This window comes from Tasmannia lanceolata, unplaced genomic scaffold (assembly GCF_043159265.1).
Source record: "Tasmannia lanceolata isolate RefF3 unplaced genomic scaffold, GAP_Taslan_0.1 ptg000007l, whole genome shotgun sequence".
In the NCBI taxonomy this organism is placed as follows: Eukaryota; Viridiplantae; Streptophyta; class Magnoliopsida; order Canellales; family Winteraceae; genus Tasmannia; species Tasmannia lanceolata.
Genome location: NW_027518684.1, coordinates 19,392,018 through 19,412,500, shown reverse-complemented (window position 1 = coordinate 19,412,500; position 20,483 = coordinate 19,392,018). Strand labels below are relative to the sequence as shown.

The 20,483-nt window shown below is 38.0% G+C and overlaps 1 protein-coding gene across 1 annotated transcript; it reads left to right on the top strand.

Annotated features, from left to right (window-relative positions):
- The first annotated feature begins 3,413 nt into the window (after window positions 1-3,413).
- Window positions 3,414-19,451, top strand: LOC143882216 (DEAD-box ATP-dependent RNA helicase 8-like). The gene is made up of 10 exons (XM_077385691.1): window positions 3,414-4,139; window positions 4,813-4,873; window positions 8,507-8,741; window positions 9,042-9,280; window positions 11,363-11,614; window positions 11,704-11,884; window positions 16,664-16,752; window positions 16,832-16,905; window positions 17,014-17,184; window positions 19,056-19,451. The coding sequence occupies exons 1-9, from the start codon at window positions 3,853-3,855 to the stop codon at window positions 17,090-17,092; spliced, it is 1,497 nt and encodes a 498-aa protein (XP_077241806.1). The 5' UTR covers window positions 3,414-3,852; the 3' UTR covers window positions 17,093-17,184; window positions 19,056-19,451.
- Window positions 19,452-20,483: the final 1,032 nt, after the last annotated feature.

The window sequence follows — 20,483 nt, the reverse complement described above, 5'->3', positions numbered from 1 at the left end:
TACACTTCAAGGGGTCATCCTCGGACAGAAAAGGGGAGAATATATCATGTCCCTTCTTTTTTCTTTTTCTTTTTTTAGGGAAGTGATATTTACGCCCCTTATGATCACAGGGACACCCAACGTGTGGCGATCAAACCACTGGATTCTTCTGACGTCAAGTACAATAGCCCCGCTTTGCTCATTGATACACTGGCGCTGGGTGTCCCAGGTGATCAAAAGGGGCGTGAATATCACTTCCCGTTTTTTTATTTTTATTGTGGATGGTTAAAAACTATACTTTTAAGTCATCTATACTTATCTACCATATAAGATATTTTATAATGTGTTGCCGTATCCAGTATTTTAAAAAAAGTAATGTACGGCCCCCTTCATAGTTTTATAGATCGAAGGGTTAGGAATTTCCTGTGGTAATGATTGTTAGGTCACAATATATTTACGTTGTGGCCAAACAAATGAACGGTTTGGATCATCCTAGATGAGGGCCGTATAATACTTTTTTGAAAAATACTTGACTATACAACATCAGGCCATAAGCATTCTTATAATTAATAAATATATAAAGGTGAAGGGAAGCCACTTCTTACTGTTTTAGTAGGTTAACTAAACTGATATTCTTAACTTTTGACTTAGATTAGGTAGACCTACGCTACCATGGTCTTATCTTTAAATTATTCTTTTAAAACAACCTCTCTCTCTCTCTCTCATTGTGGCTGTGTGGTATTCCTTATGCTAGCTAGACCTGGCAAGAATTGACCCGGACCTGCGGGTCGACCTTGCCCGCCCGTAATTTTTGGGTCCGGGTTAATCTTTTGTGACCTGTTTCTAAGTTGACCCACGGGTCAACCTAGCCCGTCAAAACTGGGCTGGTCCGGGTGGACCCGCGGGTGCCTATTCAAGTGAAACAAAAAGTAGTGTTTAAGTAATTGTCATATTTCTACACCTCTTCTTTGTAGTTTTTTATTAATTGCCATATAAATGAACCCTTTTCAGTAGTTTTTTCCGTAATTTTTCTGCTTTAGAGCACTTTTTCCATAATTTTTCTCTAAAATTTAGTACATTATGATTGCTACCCATTTAAATTTATACATTCCACATCATAGGTTGATCTAAACCGTCCATGTGATGGAACACAACATCAATAGGTTGTGCCCATAAAATCATTTCCATAGGCTGATCCTAGCCCTCCAATCTATAGAGGTTTCCATAATTGTTGTTCCTGTTAAGGTGTCCAAAATTTGTTAATATTTTTACACGTGTCCCGCATTCGTAATATCAACATTTTTGTAATTTGGCCTGCATATAGTGAATAAGGAAAAATAGTTTTTTTTGTCATCGTTACGGGTGCAACTTGGGTGTCAGCCTGACCTAATTCGGGTTGGGTTGGGTCGGGCTGACCCGATTTGATATGGTACCAATTGTTGACCACCTCAACTGAAGCCGAGTTGTTTTGGATTCTGAGAACCAATAGTGAGTCACGAATAATCAGTTTTTAACTCACAATCGGTTCTCAAAATCCAAACCAAACAGGGACTAACAATTAACAAAGGGAAATATTATCCGCACTACTCTATTTTGATGATCACACTCCTCACTTTATTCAAGTATAGTATGGCCTGCACCATAGGATTATCCAAGGCATCCATTGTGGACTGTGGAGACTATTTCAATGTTGAAAAAGAAAAACACACATATACAAAACTTCTTCAGATGGAACCCAAATTCGGGTTTCGGGTCGGGTCGAGTTGCCCGACAGCCCAACCCGATTTCCAATTGGGGTTGATTTTTCCCAACCCGATTTGCGAAAAAGCCTAACCCGACCCAACCCAAATTCGAGTTGAACCTGACCTGCGTAGGAACATCGAAGTAACAACGACGGTTTGAAATTATATATAGTGCTAATGGTCTCACTACCATATTTTATAATGGCACTACTCACCGTATTTTGATGATCGCATTCCTCACTATATTAAAATGTAGAATATGGCCCGCACCCTGTGTCGGTACTTTTCGTATGTAGATTACAATTTTACCCTGAAATAATTTCTCGTAGAGTTAGATGTTAGATATCAGCAAAAGGGTTAATGGTAAAAGAGTAATGCTGACGTGTAAATCCCAGACAAAAAGAAAAGAAATTTCTTTTGGATGGGCCACTTCCTACATAGGTTGTGCCCCAAAAATAAATTTCATAGGTTGATCCGAACCCTCCGATCTATAGAGGGTTATAGGTTGATCTAAACCGTCCATGTGATGGAACACAACATCAATCGGTTGTGCTCGTAAAACCATTTCCATAGGTTGATCCTAGCCCTCCAATCGATATAGGCTGATCCTAGCCCTCCAATAGATAGGGGTTTCCATAATTGTTGTTCCTCTTTAGGTGCCCGGAATCCATCAATATTTTGGAAGTGTCCTGCATGAGTAATATAAAGTAGTTTTTTCGTCATTGTCATATGTCTTCACCTCTTCTTGGTAGTTTTTTGCCGTAATTGTCATAGACAGGTACTCGTGTTGGTACTTTTCGTATGTAGATTACGATTTTACCCTCAAATAATTTCTCATAGAGAGATGTTAGATATCAGCAAAGGGGTTAATGGTAAAAGAGTAATGCTATGTGTGGATCAAAAGGTGGGACAAAAGCGAAAATAACGGCAAATGACACAAATGCCCTTACATGTGGGATACAATTGGAATTATGGCATTGGGACATAAGCGGAAATAACAGCAAATGGTGGAAGAACTTAACCCACGATTCCGCCTTTATATATAGTAGTTAAATTAGATTAGATTAGATTAGATTATTGCTAGCTTTTTCGGTACTTATTATTGCCAGCCACCTTTCCACAGAAAAGTATTTCCTTGCAGTTTTCACCACGTCTAATAAGACAAATCTCAGCACATCAATTACAAAGGATGGGCGAGAAGTAGCTTTTGGAGAAGGTGGCTAGCAAATACCTACAAAAACTAAAAAAGAAAAAACAAAAATTTACTAAAAGCACGGGTGACCCGCTGGTCGACCCGGCCTACGGCCGGGTGCGGGTTCAAGCTTAGTGACCCGTAAAATTTTCTGGGTCAATTTGACCCTGCCTGTTTGACCAGGACCCGTACGCTCAGGGTCAAACCAGGCCCGGGGGCCCCTTTTGCCAGGTCTAATGCTAGCTAAGATTTGTAACTTGATTGGATGCAAGTTTAGGCCCTTTTAAACAATGCCAAATAGTCTGATAAATTGACAGAAACCCACATTGGCACGCGTGGCAACATGGGGTTGAATGTTAGGGACATCCTCAAAAAAACGCGTCTTCGTATCACTTTTCCCATTATTTCAAAAATCTCAGGGACCTTCCCGTCAATTCATTTAAAGGAAGGGAGTTTTCAATAATTGTCACTTATTCTCACTTTGATGCCCTAGAAAAAACCAACCTTCCAAGTTACATGGAAAAGAAAACCCTTTTCCTCAAACACCCTTACATTTCTCTGCAATTAGGGCACGAAAAGAGCTTCAAGTAAACCTAAAATGGCGGATTTTGCTATCTTTTCTGCATCCGATCGAGGGTTATTTTCTCCCATCCATCCGAAGTCTCATTTTTTTCCTTCGTGATTCCTTTTTTCCTTCACATAACACAAATCCTTCGAAAAATCTCCATGTTTCTGCTTTAATTCGAACTTATTATCCTTCAATCTGTATCAGATCTGAGGCATCTTTGTAATTTTGTCACGGATCGGATCTTTAGTTTTCGAATTCCTCATAGATCGCTTTTGTGCGGGAGATTTTTAGGGTTTCTGTGTTTTTTTTTTTGGTTCTTTATTTTATTGGAAAATCGGAGAATATCGTTAGATCTCGATTCGTGATTTGTGATGAATACTCGAGGCCGTTATCCTCCTGGAATCGGCAACGGCCGTGGTGGGAATGGGAACTCAAACCCTAACCCTAATTTTTATGCGAGAAACCCTCAGCAACAGTATGTTCAGAGGAATTCTCTGCAAAATCAGCAGCAATTTCAGCAGCAGCAATTTCAGCAACAGCAGCAGCAACAGCAACAGCAACAGCATTGGCTTAGAAGGAATCAAATGGGAATCGATTCCGATTCGGGCGCGAACATAGTGGAGAAAGCTGTGCAATCGGAAGGCGGCGTTGATTCCAGGTTGAATACTTTGTAATGATTTTTTTGTTCTTTTCCTCTTTAACTAATATCTGTTGTTATATCCACTCCCATAAACCTAAAATCGTAAACAAACTCCTGTTCCAATATTATATTCATCGTATTGTATTGGTCTCCCTTTCTCGCATGTTGGTGACTGAAGAGAACTAGATTAAATTGATGAATAAGTAGTTATTTGATTCTCTTATGTTTGTTTTCGATTAATCTTAATGTTTATTAGTTTGTCAAATGAATACCATACTTATATTGTTGCAAATTATCATAGTAATCAGTAATTTTATATACCTCCCTTCTCCCATTGGACTCCTGAATCTTCTCGCTAGAATCTTTTTGATGATCTTTTACAAGATACTGACTAAGCTTATATGTTTATAATCTACTTCCCTTGGTTGAAAGCAAAGGTGAAACCATCTCACAGATTTTACCTCTCTTGAATAGCCGAACTGATAAATTGTTCAAAAAATAGGTGTTCATTTGCAAATTGTTAGTGGCAACACATCTCTTCTAAGCATATGCCATTTAACTGTTGCTGAGTTGTTTAATGTGTTGACTTACCAAAACGGGAGAACAGCTCTATATATGGCTGACTTTATGCATTTTGTGTTTATTCCTTCAAACTTGAATTCTTTTTCATATTTTGCTTTTATTCTTTTAGTTCACAAGATTGGAAGGCACAACTAAAGATACCACCAAGAGATACACGTTTCAGGACAGAGGTATGGATGCAAATTACAAGTTATGCTACAATGCTGTGCTGAACTACTATACGATTCGTGTTGGACTTGGGAGATGTATAGATGTAATGTTTGAAAATGTTCGTAATTCAAAATATTTTGTGTAATTTAGATATGCCATTTGCATGAGGGCTTCCTGATTTATGTTTAGCGGTATGCTTTTCTCCAGTTTAAATAAGTGGACTTTTCATTTTCAGATAAACTGATTAACTTAGTTTGATTTATGCATGCGTCATTTCAGTTTTAGTGCCCTGCATTTCTTGAATTGAACTTCGCAACTTCTGTATCTAGTTGTTAGACATTTTCAAGCTAGAGGTTAACATAAATCTTGTTATCACTGGGTGTTTTGTCCGTGTTGAGTTGGCCAAGGGGCTCTTTGCCATTGTAGTCTACTACGTAGTATATCAGCATGCTGTGTGTATTGTGTATGGGTTACAGGATCTTTTATTTTCACTATTTGGAACTTTCATTTTTGTGGAGAGATTGATGTTTGCAAGGCAATTCCTTGGGTTAGAGGGAGCACAACTCCTTGAAGATCGGGGAACTAGTGTCACTCCTTCCTTAGAAGACTCGGGGGGGGGGTGGTGCGATGTCGATGTTCTAAGTTTGGAAAATATATATATAAAAAAAACGGCATTGCTGAATGCTCTCCTTCGATGGAATGAAGCTTTAGCTATGGTAGATACCTTGGTTAGAAGGTTAAAAGGTGCCTCTTAGCCTCCATGGAGATTTGCTCATTAGTTGGATGGGATTGTCGATTGTATTGGTGGATCGTCGATACAATTCCTTCATGTTAGGAGATCGGCTAATGAATAGGCTGATAGACTTGCGAGAGCTGGAGTAGATAGATCTTATTTGGAATTTTTTGATTTTATTCCTCCTTGAGGATTGTATATATTTTATGTTTTTTCTTATTGTTGATAGCTTTGTACCGACCACCTCGGCCGTGGGATTCGTCCCCTATTTCTAATACAAATCTTTACTTATTTTTTTTTGAAAAGGAGCTATTGTAGATATCTTAGCCAAAAAGCCAAAACTTTGTCAGTTGACTTGGATGTGTGCAATTAAAGGACAACGGATGGTCCTCCACTGATCAGGACTAGACTTCAACATAATTTGATTCTTGTACGAGAAGGAAGCAGAGTACAAGTGTACAAGTGTGTGAGCGTTTAGATTATTCGATGTACCATGATGAGGTAATTTACTAGCATTGGAGGGTTTCCAAGTCATTTGTTCTGACAACCAGGTTGACTCAGTGATGCGTAGACTAGGCAGGTCCAAATATCTAAGGATTGAGATTTGAGACTAACATTTTATAGGAACACGGCAAAGTCATCTATCTAAATCAGCTGCAGATCATAGTAAGTGGAAAGTACACTGAAGCCCTTGCCGAAAGCATAGGTACATGTTGACTTCCATGGTTGCTTGAAAGATTCAAAGCAAACTAACTTTTGAACAAAACTAGTCATAAGCTGATCACATGTGCATGTTGTATCCTAGAACCTTTTCATTCAGAAAACGGCACGACTTGTAGAAAATCAAATTATATAGGACTTCCTAAAATTAAGAAAAGAAAAGAAACAAAAAACTAAGGCTGAAGTTTTGATCCAGTTCTGAATCTATATTATTTGTCTATTTAGCATCAAATCATTTTCATAGCATGTACAGTGGCGTAGTCTTTGAACTTTTTTTTGCTTAAGATTATTTTTGTACATATATCTGGGAACAAAAAGACAACAGACAACCAAACAATGAAAATTCACTTTGAGAAAATGAATTAGATTAAAGAAAATTGGACCACATCTTCTTGAAGCTCCCTTGCATGTAAATTAATTGACATATGCACCCCACGTGAATTGAATACAATTAAACCAGTAAATTTCATGCAAATCCAAATTACATTGATAAAAGCGACTACTTGTCATTGTAAGTGTGGTTAGTTTCTTCAAATGAGCTTTATATGATCTGTTTGGGCATGCAACCCTATTGCATTTTGGGTGCATTATGTGTGTAAACTGCAATCTAGAAAGCCTTCTCGAATTTCAGTTTTTATAGAAACTGCGACCAAATGCAAGTGGATTGCTCACCCAAATTGAACCTTAATGTTTCAAGAGTTATGGTTGTTGGGCATCATATACGAGGACAATGGCCTTTTGCAGTAGTACTCTGTTTGAAGTTTGAAGTGTGAAGAGTCCTTGGTGCCATTTCCAATGAACATCTGTGCATGTCTTCAATTTGAATATAGAGGGATTTTAACCTCAAGCCCACGATCGAACTTGATGCAATGCAAATCCTTAGGTCCATCAAACCATAAATTGGAGAAAAGGATGATGTTTGAAGAAAGAAATTCTCATGCTTTTTGTGTTTTTTATTTGAAAATCTGGTCTTTTTGTTATTTAGAAAGTTCATGTTTTGGAAAAGGCTGAGAATTATTTGAAGCTTCTGAATTCTTTAAGCTGCTAGAGTTTCTATTATGAATTGAGGAGGAGAAGGTTGAATTTGGATTGTTTTGTAGGTAGAAATTTCAGGATATGAAGTTATTAATTCGAGAGGATATTTGTTTTGTTTTCTTTTGCGAAGTTTCTATTTTAAAGTGTGATTTGAATTCGAGTACAAATAGAGGTTTTTTGGTAATATTTAAAAGTTGGTAAGTGGCCCAGATTAGTAGTCCTTTGGGGGTGTGAGGACTTTGCAATCATTTGGTTATTAGAGATGGATTATGAGACGAATTATCTTCCCATCTCCTCCAAAATAGAGATCATTTACCTACTCTCCAAAGACCCTTTTTCAACAAATGGAGTGCATCCTCTGACATGATTTTACATTTCCACTTAAACTGATATGAAATATTTCCTTTTAAATCCCCAATGAAACTCATGCCGAAATCGAAATGCATACCGAAACTAAAATTGTAAGTGATATTAGTGGCATACTATACCAATGTGTTACATTGTTATATTTATATGAATTACATGTGAAATGTAGTGTGTGTATTATTCATAAATATTTATATGAGTTACATGGGAAATGTGGTATGTATTGAATTATCAAACATGTGCGTCAGGGCATGTCAATTCTGTTTTTTTTAATGATCGCCGATTATATTGCAAAAAGAAGACCGAGATGGTCATTAGGTGTTCAATGCTGTTAAACCATTAAAGGTAGTTTTGCCTATGTGATGATTTTTGTGTGTTTGTGCTATTCTAGCACTTCTGGAAGTTTCATCTTAAATTTCCATCAGTTGCATATAATTCGATACATGTTCGTAATTTTATAGTATTTCCACTGAAATTTCCATCCGAAATCTACAAGTTTCCATATTTCCGTTACGATCGAAACTGAAACTCGAGACCTTGTACTCTGATTGGCATCGAAGGAGGAATGTACCTTTACCCATATGCTGCCCATAAAGTGACTTGTCTCTTGCAAACCCTCCGCACCCATTCGAAGAAAGACTTAAAATCAAGCTTTTTCAGCATGATGTTATTAATTAATTGGTCTTATGGAATTCTGAATGTACTTGGATGTAACTTTTGGAATTAGGACAAAGATGTTAGTTGCTATTTTTTGTTTGTAGATAAGAACCGATTTAATTATTCATCTTATTGTCTCCAGGATGTTACTGCTACTAAGGGAAATGAATTTGAAGATTATTTTCTGAAAAGGGAGCTGCTTATGGGTATATACGAGAAGGGATTTGAAAGACCATCTCCTATTCAGGAAGAGAGCATCCCAATTGCCTTAACTGGAAGTGACATTCTTGCCAGAGCTAAAAATGGAACTGGGAAGACAGCTGCATTTTGTATTCCTGCACTGGAAAAAATTGATCAAGATAACAATGTCATTCAAGGTTTTTGTCTCCCTTGATGATTGCCATTTATTAGATAAAGTTTATTTGCTCAGTAAGATGGCTTGTGGTAATTACCTGGATTTAAAAGTATATATATGGTTCCAACTTCCAACAAGATCTTTAGTGTGGCCGTATTGTACCTTTTAGAAGATTAAACTTTTGATTAGCGAATCTACCATTAGTGAACCTTTTTTTTTTGGGGCTAAATATCAACATTTTATCCGTGAGACACTCCTTATTTACTCATAGATTGTGAAGCGTTGTTGTTTTCTATGTTTTAAACCTTATACACATGTGCAGTTGTTATACTGGTTCCTACACGAGAGTTGGCTCTTCAGACATCACAAGTTTGTAAAGAGCTCGGGAAGCATTTAATGATTCAAGTCATGGTCACCACTGGGGGAACCAGCTTAAAGGACGATATCATGCGTCTATACCAACCTGTCCATCTACTTGTTGGAACCCCGGGTAGAATACTTGATCTGGCAAAGAAAGGTGTTTGCATCCTGAAAAATTGTTCAATGCTTGTTATGGATGAGGTATGTAACAATTTGATGTTCCTCAAATCTCTATCCAATTTTTAGAGCTCTTGTTAAACAATTTGAATGGGTCGGCTTGTAGTTAAAAATCAATTGTTGAGCATTACCAGGTCAAATTTGTCTAGTACTAATGCTTTTCATGCTTGTTACTTTATCAATATTCGTCTTTAAGCAACTCAAGCGCTGTAGATTATCTCATTACATTTTTTGACATTTTTGTTGCATCGGATAGTCTTTAGCTGTCCATTTCCTTACAAAACTTGGGTTCTGGTTTTGCTTTTCCAGTTGACTTGAGCATTTGTTTCAGCCATTGCTTGAAATCTCACGTATCAGTGTGGAACTTAGCTGCTTCCGCTAAGTTTGACCAGGCTTCAAGTACCGACTCTGAAATCCAATTTTGATATTTAGAGATTTTAGGCATTAACCAAGTCGATAATTTAGTTGGCCTTATAAAATCAATGAGTATTTCATAGCAACACAGACTCTAATTCAGAAATCAGTGGTTGCCAAGTCAGTTCTGAGTTTTGAACATTGGTTTCAAGGATGAAACTGTTTAACATTGTTGCTTGTCAATAATAATTGTTGGAAAAACACTTCAGAAACTCGTTATCGGGAAAATGATATCTGCACTATCTCAATCCTCTCTTCAATTTTCAATTTTCTAAATAGCGTTCAAAGGCTGTTACAATTCCCCCAAAAGCTATCAATTAAAAAAGTACCTTATTATATTGATGTGGATATAATAAGGGGATGCGAATATAATTTCCCTTATTATATTCATGAGCTTTGAACCCTGGAAGTTGGCTTACTAGAGGGAGCATGTATAATTAACATAGGAGATTTTGAATCTTTGTTTGTGCAAGGTGGTGATGTTTCCCGGTATATGTGGCCCAAAACTAAACCTTGATCATATTACCAGTGAAACCTTAATATCCAATGACAAAGTGGCCTTTTAATGAAGTGTCGCTTGCTTAGTTATGGATACTGTTTCGTTGGGTGTTTTGCTTTGTTCAGTGGAATGGAACGTATTGCCGTTTCATTTGTTTGTGTTCTATTTCGAAAAAGGTGATACAACCGGTATTTTTTTTTAAATAGTTATGAACTTTTAAAGAGTAAGAAGTGAGAAATAGTTAACAAATATAAGAAACCATTATTTTTTTTCGAGTCGTTATAAGAAATCATTAAACCAACCAAATTTAACAAATATACATTTTACTATTTAAAACATCTACATAGGCATGAAATTGGCTCTTGATGGGCCTAATTAATATCAAAGTTGGTGCAAAGCATTTATAAAACTCTCTCGAACTGCTGTACGCATACGCTCATGCTGGGATATCCAATCTAACGGGAGCAGAACCAATGGAGGACACTCCTCTGAAAGGTCCCAAATTCATCTCGGGCTTTAGGTTTAATTGAAAAGTAAAAAAATACAACAAAAGAAACCCTAAAAAGGCAAATAAAACCTATAATATAGTACCTGTTTTGAGTCCACCACTTTGATAAAGGCAAAGACTCCTCCCCTTAGTATATAATGCATTGGGAGATTTTTTTTAATGGCAATTGCATTGGGGGATATTGAGAGAATAATTGGAGAAAAGACTTGTTTTCAACATTTGGTTAGGATATTTTGAGAAATTGGTTTTGAAAAATGAAGATACGAGGCATTTGATGTATTTTTAGCTCTCCCATTTGTTTGGGAGCGTAAAAAGGCATCAAACACCCTTCAAACATATATAAAATGATCACTAGATAAGGCTAAATGGGGGGAAAATTCTGTAAAGTGTAGACTGACGATTCTGGAAAATTTTCAGATTTTTTGATCGATTTTGTCTGTCACAGGATGTTTTGCCCTGTTTTGTCCTGTACAAACAAAATAGAACTAAACACACCATAACAGGACAAAAAGGATGAATTACTGACCGGTATGATTTGTGTCGTTCCTTTGTACGTAATGATACAGAATGATTTGGTATTCCTAACTTTGGTAACTTGTATCTTCTTCTGTTCTGCCTTATCCTGTTTTTATGTTTTTTCGAAGATAATTTCAACATTCTGACAATACATACATCTTTCTTGCAGGCTGACAAGCTTTTATCTCCAGAATTTCAACCATCAGTGGACCAGCTGATTCGTTTTCTTCCCGCAACTCGACAAATTTTGTTGTTTTCGGCAACATTTCCTGTGACTGTTAAGGATTTTAAAGATAGATATCTGCATAAGCCTTATGTCATTAATCTTATGGATGAGCTCACCCTAAAGGGTATAACCCAATTTTACGCCTTCGTAGAAGAAAGACAAAAGGTCCACTGCCTTAACACTCTTTTCTCAAAGGTTTGTCCTTTACTAGTGAATTTGTCTGCTCATTTTCTGTTTTGGGCTCCTTGTTTATAGATACAATAAGGTTGTGGTTTTGGTTCCAGCTTCAAATCAACCAGTCAATTATATTTTGCAACTCAGTGAATCGAGTAGAACTGTTGGCAAAGAAAATCACAGAGCTTGGTTATTCTTGCTTCTACATTCATGCTAAGATGTTGCAAGATCACCGTAACCGAGTCTTCCATGACTTTCGCAATGGTGCTTGCAGGAATCTTGTTTGTACTGGTATGAATCTGCTCTTAATAAGCTTTCCTACATGTTTAACTTTTGTAAGTATCTCTGAAAGTTCTTACCAAATCATGAGAGGCTGATGTATGCTGGGTTATGTCAAATGTTCTAATGATTGTAAAGCATCACAGACACTTCAAGAAATGCATAAAATATGATAATGTATCTCTCAATGTTAGTTCGGGTTTTTATATGATGTTTTTGGCTAGCCAACTCGAAGGTCTATTTGTGATGGAGGCTAATTCACGGGATGCAATTATATGGATCTCTAGCAGAAATGACTTTTGATGGGGCTTCTCATTCGAATGAGGAATTCCTTGACCTATGTTGTTCTTTGATTTGTATTTTGTTCATGTGTTTAAAGAGGCCAACGAGGAGTCAGCCTCCTGGCTAAAGATGTTGGGTGGGGCTTGCTAGTAGTCTGAGAGCTCTTCCCTTATGTTGTAGACTGGGGGCTTGTCTCTTTTCTGCACTGTATTTTTTTATAGTTGTTGGAGTGGGAAGTAGACGCTGTAAGCTGAAGTGGGAAGCGGGGAGTCTAAAAAAAGAAATTTGGGAAGCAAAAAACCCAAGGAAGCAATGGGGAAACTAGAGTGGAAACATGTGTGATGCATCATGGAAGTGAACATCAAGTATGTGGTAGCCTCATTGGAAGCAAGTGAGAAGCTTAGAAAGGGATAGGGTATAGTAGGTTAGGAGGAAGGGTAATGTAGGTTAGGGTTACTAGTAGTTAAAGGGAACTCCATGCCTGGTTATAAATTACAAGTTTTCAAGATTTATAGTTTTGCAAGCCCTCTAATTTATCTAAGGTATGAGGCATGCCAATTCCACCTAGCATTCATGCTTTTGGGTGGAAAGCTTTTCAGGATAACATCCAAACGGTGAGACAGTCTATCATCTTCTGCTTCATTGCCCTTTCACCAGGGAGGTTTGGTGCAAGATATTAGGTAAGTTTGGAATGTCTTGGGTCTTCCCACGTCGATTGGCAGACATTGTGGATAGCTGGTTCTTAGTGACTTGGCCGAACAAAGGCAGAATATTATGGGGAGCGACAATGCTAGCTTCGATATGGATCTTATGGAAATAAAGAAATGCTAGGCTTTTCAAGAACCAATTTAACGGTATTGTATTTACATTCACAAAGATCATCTCCATCGTTATTTCTTGGGTGACAGTCTTCCGCTTTTCAAGTTCTATTCTAGCTGTGATCTCAATCGATGCTGGAAGGAGATATGCTACGAGGTGGAAAGAGAGTCCGATTTTTCCCTCTTGGATGCCTGCCTGATCCTGGATGGTTCAAGCTTAATTTTGATGGGTCTAGTATTGGAAATCTGGGCCCGGCTGGGTGGGAGGCTTACTTAGGGATGGGTAGGAGGTAAACCATATGGGCTTTTCGTTACCCATGGGGGTTAAGGATGCTAATGAGACTGAGGTAAGAGCGGTGCTCAGGGCATGAGGATAGTTGATGATAGCTTGTTGGATAAATTGATAGTTGAGGGAGATTTCTTCAACAGGATTTGATGCAGGGGGCGTTGAGCGGCAGTTGGCAACACAAGATGGAGATCAACACAACCAGCAACTTAAATAATCTCGGGGGGGTTTGAAAACCCATGCCATGGTTTTGGATAGGGCTGCAACTTGGGTCGGGTTTTACCCGACCCGCATCGATCCGACCCGACCCGAAAATAGCTTGGGTTGGGTTCATGTTTCTCTGGTTTCGGGTCGAGCCGGGTCTAAGATCCAAAAGCCCGCATGAATCTTGGGTCGAGCCGGGTTTGAAGGGGCCCGACCCGAGTTACTTAAGTTATAGTATGTATTTTTTTTTTCCTAAAACGTTGTTACTTTGAAAGTGAAAACTTAAAAGTAAAACTCACGCACGCATGCAATCACAGGGACTCTTTCCATCTTTTGTTCGTTTCCCCCCTTTAGCTCTAGGGTTTCAAGTTTCAACTAAATAGTTTGTTGTTTATCTCATATGAGTATGATCATTTGCATTTGGTAATGCATCAATTTATTCTCTTTGGACTAGTTATTAGTTGATGTTCTAAAGAGTTTTCCATGCTTGAGTTTTTCTACTTCTATGAGTTGAGTTGCCTTGCCAAACAAGAGTTTTCCTTAAAAAAATGCGTCAATGTAAAAAAACCCGACCCGACCCGAGATTTATCATGGGTAGGGCCGGGTTTGGGAATTGTGGGTTTTCCGGAAAAAAACCCGACCCGAGATATTTATCCCGTAGGGTTGGGTTCTTCAAAACCCGACCCGCCCGACCCGAGTTGCAGCCCTAGTTTTGGAGAAATTGGAGAAAAACTCCACTATAACACGTGAAAGGAGCCAAGCTCCTCCACCCACGTGAAAGAGCCAATGCTCTCTTCATAAGTGATGTCCTAAAAATAAACTTTATTCAATCTATTTCTTTTTTTCCTCGTGCCAGTACATTATAAAGATGCCAAAAACTAAAAAATAGAAACCCTAAATACTATTTACCTTAGCAATTAATCTTAATCTTTCATCTAAAGTAACACGAATAAACGGTAGAAACATGACTAAAATATTCCTAAAATAGTAATCCCTTAATAGACTTATACCATATCCGTAAAACGCCTATAACTCATTAAGTCCAAATCGCTTGATCTTGGGCTCTTTAGATAGGTAATCGAAAAACCTTTATAAAAATACTAAAATCAAGCTAAATGGACAAGTTTTAACACCCCAAAAAAAATACTACAATTAAAATGATGAAAACATAAAATAAAAAATAAAAGACTTGATCCACGACTCACGTTCGACATAAGTTGGATGGATGGCAGGCAGTAGGGTTGTATCCATGGAGATTCGCTGATTTGATAGATGAGATCCGTGATCGTATGGGCAGTCAGCCGGTCACCATATCCGGTTTCATCATGTTCGTTATATGGCAAATAGTGAGGCAAGGCAAATCATCTTGCCAGGGAGGGGGTTAATCGGCCATCCTTGGAGTTTTTTTGGCTTTCTTCCCCTGTGGTTAACAAGTTGTTCTCTGCTCTTGTACTATTTTCATGTAGACGGTCACCATGTCCGGTTTCACAGATCTAATGGGTTGCTGGAAGTTGCTTTTGGAGTCCCCTAAACCCTGGTATGTTAAAGTTAATGTTTGATTGCTTGAGCATTGGCAACCTTGGTCTGGCTGGAATTAGGGGCCTTCATAGGGATGGGATCGGATTGATCAGATCGTCGTTCGATGGTTCGATCAGGATTAAGGATTCAAATTAAGCGGAAGTGATGAGATCGGATCGATAGTTGAAGGGGCCCCTCCCAATGTGTTCAGGTGGTTGGACATGAGAAAACCCTAATCTTTGGAGTTTGTAGATTATTTTGAATAGAACGGGGATCGGCTGGAGTGATCCCTGGTTTCCTTCCGGCATGTCAAGAGATCAGTCAGCAGCAATTTTGCCCATTTAGGGGTGGTCCTTTCTTCCATGATTCTTTGTCCTTTTGATTTAGTGTTTGTCCTTTTGCTTTATTGTTTTGTCCAGCACAGTCTCTCCTTTGATCTAATAGAATTTACCATTATTAAAAAAAAAAAAAAAATCCTTTTGGTATTACTGAAAGGGAGAATTATCTTATAGGGAAAATAATCACCTAATAGGAAGCATGATGGAATCATTCTTTCATTAAATTTAGGGAGAGAGAACAAATAAGTGTCTAAAGTGAGCTTCCAACTCAATTATGTAACTAAGGAAACTTTTTACGTTCCTTGTTTCGCTTTATGAAAATCATGGCATTTCTTTATATCTTTCCTTTGTTGAATAAATTGCTTTTATCGCTTTAAGGAGACATTTTGAACGAAGAGTTGGGCTAGTCAGTTCGACCTGAATTTTTCATTGTACTTGGGCATGTTGAATGATTCGGCATAAAACCCTAAAAACTTAAAAGACATTTTGTTAGATGAGAGGGAAAAGAGAATTGGGAGCATGTGGGGAGTTATACTGACATGGTCAAATTGAACACGTCAATGAAAAGTTTAAGGAATTAGGGGCATAGGGGAGTTACTCATTGTCTCAGGCCAAGTTAATGAAGAACATCAGCAAGTTGATTACAAAACCTGGTGAGTTTTGAAGAACTTGCCAAGTACTTAGAACTTGTGCTTATTAGAGCTAAAAACAAAATTGATCTGGCCAAGTTCTGAGTAATAGAGGCCAACGATACACAATAACTCCCCTCGAACACCGCTTACAACTTTCATCGTACTGTGCTCTCCAAAGAGCAACTCTTCTCAAAATCTCAATCAAAAGGTGCTGAGTTGGAATCCCATTTTAAGGAATCTTGCGCTTCCGGAGGATCCAGCTACAGGAGAACCAGGAACGGGGAGCTCTCCCCCTTTTCGGCAAGGCGGGTTTTGGACATTTATCAGCATGCAGCCTTGTCCAAGGTCACCTGTCAAGGCACCTCACGTCCATTTATGAAACCGGCCTATGTGTCTGTCCAAGTAACTACAGAACAATCTTAGGATTTGACATTTGCTCATTTTTGTTTGCTTAAAAGAGAGTAAATCTGACCCACCCAATCTCTCCAAGCTCTCTGAACTCTAAGGTCTAATAAAAAAACATATATTCTATAATGGATAATTTTGAAGTATTTCACTTGCCAGTACCAGTCCCATCACATGAGAAGATGCATTTGAAGATGTTACCTTTTATTTTTTATTATTTATTTTGAATGGTATGGTGCTTTTTTTTTAAAACATAATTGAATATTATACCTTTTATTTTTATTCACTTAAATTTTGCATATTCATAGATTTGTTTACGAGGGGCATTGACATTCAAGCAGTCAATGTTGTAATCAACTTCGATTTCCCCAGGAACTCAGAGACCTATCTTCACCGGGTATGTTACATTTCGGTATTTGCTTGGGGGAACATTTGTCCGCCTCTATCTCAAATGGTTTATTAGTTTTACATTTCAGGTTGGTCGCTCGGGAAGGTTTGGCCACCTTGGATTGGCGGTGAATTTAATTACTTATGAAGACCGTTTCAACTTGTATGTTATTTAGTTCCTCTGCAATAATACAGAATTGTATTGTTTGTGTGATTATCTCTCTGAAGTATATTTTCTGGGCATCTAATGCTTTTCATTTAATATCGGAAGGTACCGGATTGAGCAAGAGCTTGGAACTGAAATAAAGCAAATTCCTCCACAAATAGACCAGGCTATCTACTGCAGGTGATCTGTAATAGGAATAGTCCTCTGTACGATGATGAATAAAGGAAAGATCCAGCTACATGTATATACCAGCTTGTCAAGAAAGTGCCCCTTCAGGTATGCTGCTGCAATTAAACCATCTTCAATCTATCATATTGTCTACGCAAGCCTAAACCAACTTGTATTGGAAGTACATCTTCAGTATGCTGTATCGAGAAAACTTACCCCAAGATATTGTCTGAAAAACCTAAAGCCTAAGCCCTAAACCAACATCTGAAGAAAGTTCTATTTCAGTTACGCTGCATCAGGAACATCCTTATGTAAGAGAGCTAAGCATAAACCAGCTTAAGAGTTACACCCGTCGTTAGAAAAAAACTAATACGGTCCTGTTCATTTCAGATTATGACAAACGATTGTAAGCAAAAAACCAATTATTGGACTCAAAATTACATTTAAATTTGAGTCCAATAATTGGTTTAGGGCTGACAATCGGTTGTCATAATCTGAAATGAACAAGGCCTAAGTTAAGAAAGGAATGTGGTTGTGGTTGTGGGGTGGCAGGGGAGGAGACTGGACAAATACATAGAATGGGAAATTATTCTGGAAAGGTGAAAACAGTCATTGCAAAAGACCTTTTTTGAAAAAAAATGTTCTTTTTAGTGATGAAGAGAACTTGATTCAAGGAGAACAAAAAATCAAATGGGTTTGAGATTGCTCGTTGATAGAAACTCTATTTACACCCATTTTTTTTTATGGGACTCTACTTGCTAGCTTCTCTCTTCAGATGAAAAAAGGAAACTCCAGCTCCACTATAATACCCATAATCTTACCTATTACTTTAGGTAGCCTCTAAGGGCCTTGATTACAATGGAGCATTCGTACAATCGTATTAGAAGACTATCCATATCTAGTGTGATGGATTTGAATGGATTGTTAATAGATTACAAGTTCATAACAGGCTGAAATATTCCAATTTAATAAACAAAAGTTCATGAGTAGTAAATTAGTGTTCTAAAAAGCACCGGGCGGCTGAATGACCTCCCAGCGCCCAGGCATTTTTAGGCGTTTTTCATTTTTTTTTAGATATTAATATATTTTTATAATATCTTGCATTTTTTATATAAAATATAAATATTTGAATACATAACAATCCAAACCATTTTATGAGTAAGCACTAAACATTAAATAATAACAAAAAGTCAAAAACATAATAAGAAATTAAGCATGACCAAAAAAATACAAGCACTTCTTCAGTCTTTAACAATACAACACAAATCCATGACAAAAAAAAGATTAAAATCCAAGCACTTCTTCAGTCTTCACCAATCATTGTCCTCTCCCTCCAAGATTAAGACTCTATCTTCATATGAGTCTTCAAACCCACGCTCAGCGCCTGGGCGGCCGCCTAATAACGCCCAGGCGGTGAGACCGCTTTTTTAAACGCCCAGGGCCTGGGCGGTACGTTGTTTCTGTGCCCAGCGCCTAGGCGGCTGCCTTTTAGAACAGAGATTGCATCAGGATTTATCCTTGCACGAGTGAACCAATTGTTTCTAATATTGTGGTAACCCGGAAAATAATGAGTCCCCGAGGCGGACCTCCAAATTTAATATAAAAGAAAATGCAGTTCTACAATATTAGAATAAAACAAAAGGTAACTCAAGGACTTTGGCCACAGCTCACCCTCGATTTGAATTGTCTCAAACAACATGCCCTCTCATGAACCCAACTTAGAGAAAGGATAGAACAAAAGAAGAGACAAAGGTCCACTCTTCCCTCATCATTTTACCTCAATTTAATCATTGTCTTGCAACTCCCAAACCTCGGCTTTCAGCGCGTTGGTATAAAAGGTGTATTATTTTGTTCAAGGCATTTTCATCTTAGCCTCGGCTTAAGGCATGATTTGATGTATATTTTCCACTTCTAATATATTTGTTTGGTGTTCACTCTTTTCATTTTTTGCTCTAACTGATGTTATATTTCTGTCGTAGGCCATCCTGAGGGTGTATTACACATCGTGCCTAGGAAAGTATCTGACTTGGCATCTGATTGGGGCATTTAGCAAACTGAGGTATGAGAATGCTTACTCTTTCAGACATCGAACTATCGTTCCTCATGCTTCGAGCCTTCTAAATGTTTACTTAAATACATTTTGGTTATCTTTAGATTTTACTTATGCCAAACGCTCACAGGGTCGCAAGAGAAAAAGCTTTAGAAACAGTTAGAGCTGGTAGAACCAGAGATTTGGCTTTGCTACATTTGGCTTTAACATTGCATTTCTTCATGAATCATGACTGTGGTTTTATGTGTTCAACTAAGCATTATATCTAGCTGGTTCTTACACCAGAAGTAGCAGCTTCAAGAGAAAGCTTTGTGGTTGTTAGAAATTATCATTGCCAGCATCTTATTCTCCGTTGAACCCACTATTGGTATGTTTAATTTTAATTAGTATAGTTTAGTTGATAAAAAGAGAGATCTAGGGTCATGTTTGCTTGAAATTCCTCTAACTAGGAAATGATATCTGCACTCCCTTGTTTCAGTAATGGCACTCTTTTCTTTGCCTTGCTCCTCCATATAGCTTTAAAGGCTCTTTCATTTACCATAAATCCATCAAAAGCCAATTGGAAAACTGCTTAATAAAAATTAGTGTCATTATCAGAGCGAGGGATTACAGATATCATTTCTCTGTAAAAACATTAGTATTTATTTGTGGAGATTTTATATGCTGTGTGCGAATGAAGTCCAATATTTTTCAAATACTGCTGGGCCAACTTCATAGGATGATCTGAACCGTTCATTTGTTGAGCCCTGTGCGACGTTTTCATTGGTTGATTCTAACCCTCTGATGTGGATGGAGTGCACTTTATAGCAAAAACTCTATAGATCGGAGGGCTAGGATCATCCTTTGGAGATGATCTACAGTTTATAGCCTATTTAGACAAATGAAGTGAAATGATAAAATCACCCCTTTTCTTGACATGGGACAGCCAAGGCCCATTGAATCCTTCCCATGTCAAGTACAGCAGTCTCCTTGCAGTCATAGATGCACTGCTGCTGGCTGTCCCAGGTAGAAAAAAGGCCGGATATTTGAATGGTTTGGGTAATCCTATAAGTGGGCCCCATTGTACTTTTTTGGGAAATAATGGACTTCACGCCCACACAGCATACGAAAGCTATACTATTGATTTTCAACTTCTTTTTCTGATGAATGGGATGGGATGTCTCTTGGACGTGTGGGATCCTTGAATTAATCGTCACCGTTGATCCCTATGGTACATATGCCTACTCATCCTCTCTTTAAACCTCCCAAGGCCTTTTAATCTGGACAGTTTATTTGCTGGGGCCTGCTATGATTGGCTAAACCCCTCAAGGTCTAAATATCATCTGATTTATTGTTGCGATCATTTACGGCATGTTTG

What these genes read in the sequence shown, in the direction of transcription:
- LOC143882216 (XM_077385691.1), top strand. Translation starts at nt 3,853, where the DNA reads ATGAATACTCGAGGCCGTTATCCTCCTGGAATCGGCAACGGCCGTGGT. An exon ending in ATACACGTTTCAGGACAGAG is followed by an intron (nt 4,874 to 8,506) that starts GTATGGATGCAA and finishes TATTGTCTCCAG; the next exon opens with GATGTTACTGCTACTAAGGG. An exon ending in TTAACACTCTTTTCTCAAAG is followed by an intron (nt 11,615 to 11,703) that starts GTTTGTCCTTTA and finishes TTTTGGTTCCAG; the next exon opens with CTTCAAATCAACCAGTCAAT.